The sequence below is a fragment of the Hyla sarda genome, chromosome 10 (assembly GCF_029499605.1).
Source record: "Hyla sarda isolate aHylSar1 chromosome 10, aHylSar1.hap1, whole genome shotgun sequence".
In the NCBI taxonomy this organism is placed as follows: Eukaryota; Metazoa; Chordata; class Amphibia; order Anura; family Hylidae; genus Hyla; species Hyla sarda.
In genome coordinates this window covers 130100199-130107932 of record NC_079198.1, presented here as the reverse complement: position 1 = coordinate 130107932, position 7734 = coordinate 130100199, and the positions used below count along the sequence as shown (strand labels likewise).

At 41.4% G+C, this 7734-nt stretch overlaps 1 protein-coding gene across 1 annotated transcript; it reads left to right on the top strand.

Annotated features, from left to right (window-relative positions):
* Positions 1–2164: 2164 nt before the first annotated feature.
* Positions 2165–4488, top strand: LOC130293259 (nicotinamide N-methyltransferase-like). The gene is made up of 3 exons (XM_056541760.1): positions 2165–2315; positions 3410–3617; positions 4014–4488. Exons 1-3 carry the CDS (start codon positions 2165–2167, stop codon positions 4486–4488), a joined length of 834 nt encoding a protein of 277 aa, XP_056397735.1.
* Positions 4489–7734: the final 3246 nt, after the last annotated feature.

The following is a 7734-nucleotide window of genomic DNA, read 5'->3' as shown; positions in this document are numbered from 1 at the left end:
TCAATACCAAAGCCAAATAGGCACCTAGCCAGCAGGCACTCTCCACTGAGTGTTCAGGATACTGGCCTGGGAGGAAACAGAAATCCTGAATACAAGTAAACACAGTTACTAAAGGACTGACAAACACACAGTCTGAATACAGACTTGGGCAACAAAAGCATATGCAGAACGAACAATACTAGAATACTAAACTTGACAAAGTGCACAAACAAGGCAAGCTAAAACCTAGATATCAAACAGGACCGTAAACTATGGTTAAAACTCAGCAAATGTGCTCAAACAAACAAAAGCTAAGGTGCATCATAAACAAGACATGGTCAGAGGACAGGTCTAATAACCAGCAAAGAACAGCACCTGAAGAGGCCTTATATATCCTCCCAGTGCTCAAGTCAGGAAGGTTAACTCTTCCCATCCCAGGGAGAATTAACACAGAAACTGTTCAGTCACAAACCCAATGTCTGAACAGGAACCAAAGCAGAAGATACAAAATACAGAAAAACGAACATTACAATTATGTTTTGGCATTACTGGCACCCCTTGTGAATACTGTTAATGGTGCTATCCATACAGTTTGACTGAGAAGCTAAAGGCAGAGAAGTAGATTACAATGAAGCACTGTGGGCATACAGCTGTAGATACACTGTTATTAACTAAAGGGACCGCTACTGAGCTTTATAGGTGGTCAGGAGAGAGGCCTTGATTTACCTTTGAGAATCAGTGTGGATCATCTTCAGCAGACAGACTGCCTTAGTTTGCAAGTACAAAGCCCAGGCTTTGTCAGGTTCTCTTGCTTCTCCTCCACATAGCACATGGCAAACCAGTCCTCCTACTCCCTGTTATTTGTCATGATCTAGCTGCTACTAGAGACGATTTTTCCTGACCACATGCAGTGGACAGCAGATTGCAAAGAAATGAGATACCTAGTGGCCAAGACTTATGCCGGGTGACTAAACATATATGTGCTATATATTACAATACTTTCATTTTTAATAAATAAAGTATACAGTCCCTTCAATTAATAAAGTATACTGTCTCTATGAACACTGTTAATATAATAAGTAAGGAGAGGCAGGAGGCACAGTTAGGACCAAAAAAATTCAAAGTTCAGCACACTGAAGGAGTATCCCGGTGAAGGCAGCGCAACAAAATTCAGGTGTGGGATGGCATGGGTAGTGCATGGAACACTAGAAAGCAAAATCATGAACGGCAGTAAAAGGTAGAAATGAATCCTGCACTCACCGCGTTCGTTGCTGCATCAAACGAGGCTCCATGGAGAAGGAGGAAAAAAGATGGTAGACGGGGCTCAGAGGCAACAACCAGTGGTTTCATGCAATTAGCACTTCTTCTGGCCTCCGGCGCTATGGGTCGTGCACTTCTTCCGGCCTCCGGATGGCATGGGTGCACTTCTTCCGGCCTCCGGATGGCATGAGTGGTGCATGGTGGTTTTGTGCAATTAGCACTTCTTCCGGCCTCCGGCGGTATGGGTGGTGCACTTCTTCTGTCCTCCAGATGGCATGGGTGCACTTCTTCCGGCCTCTAGATGGCATAGGTGGTGCACGGTGGTTTCGTGCAATTAGCAATTTCACAAAACCACCGGTCATTGAGTCTGAGCCCCTCCCTCTCCACGGAGCCTCGTTTGATGCAGCAATGGATGCGGGGAGTGCAGAATTCATTTCTACCTTTTACTACTGTTCATATAATGTTTATTATTTAATTGATAAATTCCATGTGTTTTTTTTACAAAATATGTGAGCTAGTATTTTTCCGCATGTTCTATATTACAGTTTCCCAGGTTAGCAATTCTATCTATAACACTGTCTATATTGTTAGTTTTCTTAGTTTAGTACCTATTGTTGCCCCCAAGGTATAGCTTCGCACAATCTTAACAGTTGCAAATAATATATTAATGTATCCTTTCAATGCTCGTTGGCTATCAAATTGGCTTTTTCCCCATATGATTCCTTCAGCAATTAAACAGTTTGTTTAGTGGAAGATCATTACAATTCCTTGTGCTGTTTTTCTTTTTTAATATAACAAATTCCCATGACTGTCTCATGAATATACTTATTGGGTATGTTAATATCACACGATTCTTTGACATTTTAAAATGACATTGAGCATCGGAGAAGAGACAGTCACTGAGCCCATGATACCAGATTACACGATGGATCCCAGCTCCTATAAACTTTATCATGAACATGGATTCGATTCCAGACAACAACTGGAGAGTTACTTTTCAGATCAACAAGAAATAGTCTTTGGAGAGGATGTCTTAAAATTCCCCATTGAAAATCTTGCCAAAACTTTCACAATGGGTATGTTGATTTTTCCATGTCTATTTGTTATATTGTTTTTTTTTTTTTTTACATATTTTGACTATAGCCCAGAAAGCATCCTTGCATTGCCAAGAGATGTGGCATTTAACATCTGAGGGACGGTGGTTGGTCTGGATAAGCTTAAATCTTAGACTGTTGCAGAATCCTGTACTGCCTTTGTTTTATTGGACTAACAGCATTTTGTAACAATACTGTTTCGGGAGTTCTCCTTTTATCTGAGCAAATAGGTTGAAAACACAAAGGCTACATATCATAAATAGGCACAATAAAAGTGGGGTATTCACACTAAGGTAGGTTATAAATTGTCCCGCTTTAGGACCATAGACTACATAGATAAGGATAACAATGAGGAGGTGGCATGTGGAGAGAGAACAGGAGTGAGAATGATAATTCCGCAGGACACGGTGAGATACAGAAGAGAGAAGATAAACCAGCACAGGCTATAAGGCGTTTTCATATCCTTTTGTATCCTTTTTGTTTGAATTTCTCAGATAATATTTGTAGATAAATGTCTCTGTGTTGGAGCAGATACAATGGAAACTTGATTTTTGTAGATAGCTGGATCGGTCTGTGGGTTTTCTGTCTGCATTTGTTTGTAGTGTGTTCTTGATAATTGTTATAGTAGTGTCCAGGTAGTTCACACTTTTTGTAGAGAAGTCCATTTTTAGCTAGATAGATGAATGACATTTTTTTTTTAAATGTCATCAATGTAGTGACAGTATTCATAGGTTTTGTGACATTGTGAATCAAAAAATTGTTGTTCTAAATCAGCATTAATAAGATTGATAGATTGGCATATTGTGGTGCCATCCTGGTCCCCATTGCAGTGCCCATCATTTGTAGATATATGTCATTGTTGCAGCTGAAGTCGATGTGTGTGTGGGGATGAATTATATGTGTTTGGTAATGATTTGTGGACTGAATTTCTGGTTGTGGGTTTGGGATGAAAGAGACAGAGAGCAGGCATCATCAAGGGTAAATCTGACAAAATTATAAAAAAAAAAAAAAAATCTTACAAATCAACAGGTGGGTTGTAACATATTAGCTTCTAATATTCTGAATATTTTCTGTAGGTCATATTAAAGGAGATGTCCTCGTTGACCTTAGCCTTGGTCCTTTGGTTCATCACCTCTATGCCGCCTGTGAGTTCTTCAAACACATCATAGTCCTGAAGGTCAGTGACAGATGCATCATGGAGCTGAAGAGATGGCTGGACACACGGACAGGAGCATTTGATTGGGAACATGCTGCAAAACTTCATGTGGACTTAATAGGAAACAGGTGAAGTAATTGCATCCAATTTTAAAGGAAACAGGGTCATTGTTGCTACTGTACAAGAGATAAGAAGGCAAATCTGTGAATCTTTAGGGTATTATATATTTTACCTACCTTATTTTTGCAATGCAAATTCAATGCAATTCAGCTCACAATTTCAATACAAAAATCTACATATATTATCACAGATCCATATTTTTATCCATATTATCTTTTACAAATGTTGGCGCAGTCAAAAGGACACAGTATAACCTTCACAATTAGTATGGCTGCTTTGGTTAAATTTAACTCTTTCAACTACCAATGAAAGCGAATAATCCAAAGCTAACTATTCAGCTTTCATTCTGTATTCATGTTGATTGTGAGAGAATTATTTTCCCAATTTTCCCAATTTTTCTTCAGTGACCAGTTACAGGACAGAGAAGGAAAAGTGAGATCAGCAGCTCAACATGTTATGAAATGTGACCTTGAGAAGGAAAATATGACTGATCCGATAGTTTTACCACCAGCAGATTGTATCATCAGTGTTTGGTTCCTAGAAGCTATCTGTAAAGACCAAGATGATTACAGGAGATATCTCAGGAAGTTCTCAGAGATGCTAAAACCTGGAGGACATCTTATATTAATTGGGGCTTTAGATGTAACATATTTCACAGTTGGGAAAGACAAGCTTCATGCTTTCCCATATGATGAGGATTTTGCCAGGAAATCTCTAGTTGGAGAAGGTTTTGTTATTGATTTCTGTAAGGTTAAGGCGAGAACGGCTGTGAGTGACCTATCTGACTATAAAAGTGTTATATTTATTGCAGCTCACAAGAGTTTATGTGTAGAGTCTAAAAGAAGTAATTCAACATTAAGTATAATAATAAATAAATAAATAAACTGCTACAGAAGCATACCTGCCTGCCCCAATTCTAAAACTACATATAAGCTTTTTTTGTTTGTCTGTGGGTCTCTTTTGATGTAAGATCACTCTGCTTCCTGGTTGCTCAGTACTAAAATTTCCAGAATGAAGTGGTTTTCTCCAGCTCTTCATCACAGCTGACCCACACTGCCCACTTCCATCCCACAACACTCTTGCCATTTTCTTGCCCAGAGCTTTTGCAGAATTTTGCACTACATGGCCAACTTTCCATGCATTAATTCTACAAAAGCTGCTGTATTCATTTCCTGTCTGCTCCTCTGTCTGTGGCACTGCTGTAACCACCCCTCATTTTTCCCTTAACATAAAAAAACACATATTTATGTATATGTGTATAGAACAGTTAGATGGTCATGGAGGCTGTAAGGGCTGGTTAGAGGTGGTTGCATCACTCTAGGGAGTTAGAATCAGAGCACAGAGATAATATTTAGCCCAGCCTCCTGAGACAGCAGAGGATGATGCCTCATCTCTGTAGGGACGAGCTTATATAACACTACACTGAAAGAACTAGGCAATTTCATGTCAGGGGTGAATTATATAAAACATGCTGGATACTTACTTTATTAGTAAGTTATATGTCTCGGGTTGACAGTTTTAATTAAAAACAGTTTTCTTATACAAGACTTACGCCATACGTCCTGAACAGGTTAAAATAATTCTCTATAAATGGTTGAAATAGACGGAAAATAATCGAAAAAAGTCTGGCATGAGAACATCCTGTTTAAGGGGGGCTTAAACAGGATGTTCTCATGCCAGACTTTTTTCGATTATTTTCCGTCTATTTCAACCATTTATAGAGAATTATTTTAACCTGTTCAGGACGTATGGTGTAAGCATGCACCCTGCATCCTGAGTCCTTAAGGACGTAGGGCATATGGATACGCCCGTGATAATTCCGGTCCCCGCCACTAATTGGATGGGGACCGGACCGGAATGCCTGCTGAAATCATTCAGCAGGCATCCCGGTACATCGCCGAGGGGGGTCCTGAGACCCCCCCCATGTCGGCGTCTCTGGTGACCCAATCACCCGGAAAATAGAGATGATCGGAGCTCTCAGTGACAGCCTCGATCACCCCGAGGAAAAGGAGCGAGGCTGCAGCACTGCGATCTCCTCTTATCCCCTGCCATTAGTCAGAAATGAGTTCTGACCAATGGCAGTGCCCGACAGGGGGTTGCCATGGAAACCCCCCGCTCTGCCCACCCCTGGATGTCGGGCAGAACGGGGGGAGAAGATGGCGGCCGGTACCTGGAAAGAAGGTATCATCGGTAGAGACAGCGGAGATCAGCAGCGCAGGTAGGGAAGCGACGGTGGGGGGGAAGGAAGGCGGCAGTAAAGCGATCTTTACTGCTGCCCTTCTAGTGGTTGCCAAACTGCCAAAGGCTGTCTGGGCATGCTGGGAGTTGTGGTTTTGCAACATCTGGAGGGTCACAGTTTGGAGACCACTATTACAGTGGTGCCCAAACGTTAGCCCTCCAGATGTTGCCAACATACAACTCTCAGCATGCCTAGACTGCCCAGGCATGCTGGGAGTTGTAGTTCTGTAACAGCTGCCCTATTCATCATCACAGTATCCGTCTCCCCCCTATTACGTACATAGGTAAACCCGGAAGTAATTGCCATTGAGCCAGATCACATGACCACCTTTCCAAACTGTGATTGGACCATTATCCCCATATAATCTAGCCACCTATTCACCCAGATTACGCCCCGGAAGAAGCCTTATTGGTGAAACGTTGGGTGAGGGTGGTCTGGTGTACGTGTGTCACTCTGTTATTGGTAACTATTTGATTGTATTATTTGTGCATAATACTGTTCTTCTACGACTTACTTAGTCATTATACATACACCTACCTGTGATGTTTACTTGACCACTAGGTCTATTGGGGGTCAGTTATATCTACCCCTGTATATTTCTTCTGTCTTTACTAATGTCTTTCCTTGGGCTTTTGTGTAGGTGTCCGTAATCTGCTTGTTATGGTCTTATCCACGCTAGCAACACAGAACCTCCAGACCACCCTTCATTTCCTGTTCCTTTGTGGCTTGGAGATGCAGTTACATCTGCAATTTATATTTGCTTTTTACTTGATTTTAAATGTATGTAATTGAAATTATATTTATATGTCAATAAAATTTTGCTATTTTTACTATGGATCTGTATACGCTTTTTTCTATGTATTTTGATATAATTTTGGCGTAGGATCTACGCACTTTTTCAGGGTTTATAGTGTTTATCTATACTTTGAAGCCCTCAAATTTTTTCAAAAAGTACAAATATGTCCATTTTATGATGCCAACATAAAGTAGACATATTGTATTTGTGAATCAATAAAAAATATATTTGGAATATCAATTTTCCTTACAAGCAGAGAGCTTCAAAGTTACAAAATGCTAAATTTTCTAAATTTTCATGAAATTTTGGGATTTTTCACCAAGAAAGGATGCAAGTAACGACGAAAATTTACCACTAACATAAAGCAGAATATGTCACGAAAAAACTATCTCAGAATCAGAATTGGTAAAAGTATCCCAGAGTTATTAATGCATAAAGTGACAGTGGTCAGAATTGCGAAAAAGGGCTGCGTCCTTAAGGTGAAAATGAGCTGCGTCCTTAAGGGGTTAAAGTAGTTCTGTAGTGAGAGATAACTTATCCCCTATCCAAAGGATAGGGGATAAGTTATAGATCACGGGGGGGGGGGGGGGTCTGACCGCTGGGACCCCTCGTGATCTCCTTAAGGGAGCCCCGGCAATCTGCTGGAATGGGGCGTGCCAACACGCCCCCAATATGTATCCCATTGTGTTTTCTATTCCCCTCTTTTTTAGTTTTTACTTGGTCAGAATTTTGCCCCTCCCTCTAAAAGCCCAGGCCTATATAAATTGGAACTGCAAAGGGCCCTATTCTTTCTGGCAGTTTCCCAGTCTTTGACTGGGAGCACATGGCAAGCGAGCTTTGTTGCATGTTCAAACTGCTGCTGCTGCTGCTGCAACATTGTGTCTGTGGGGAGGTGTGGCCCAGGGTCTGGTCAGGCAGCACTGGGGTTGCTCTATCATTCTGTCGTTCCCCCAGTGGGCACTGGTGTTGCGGCGGTGCTGGTCGCCGGTCAGTGCAGCGCCATTTTATGCTAGGGACCCGCTGGTGCCCCTGACATGCCTAGTGGGCTGGCACTTCATGATCACCAAGTACACTGACAACCTTAGATCAC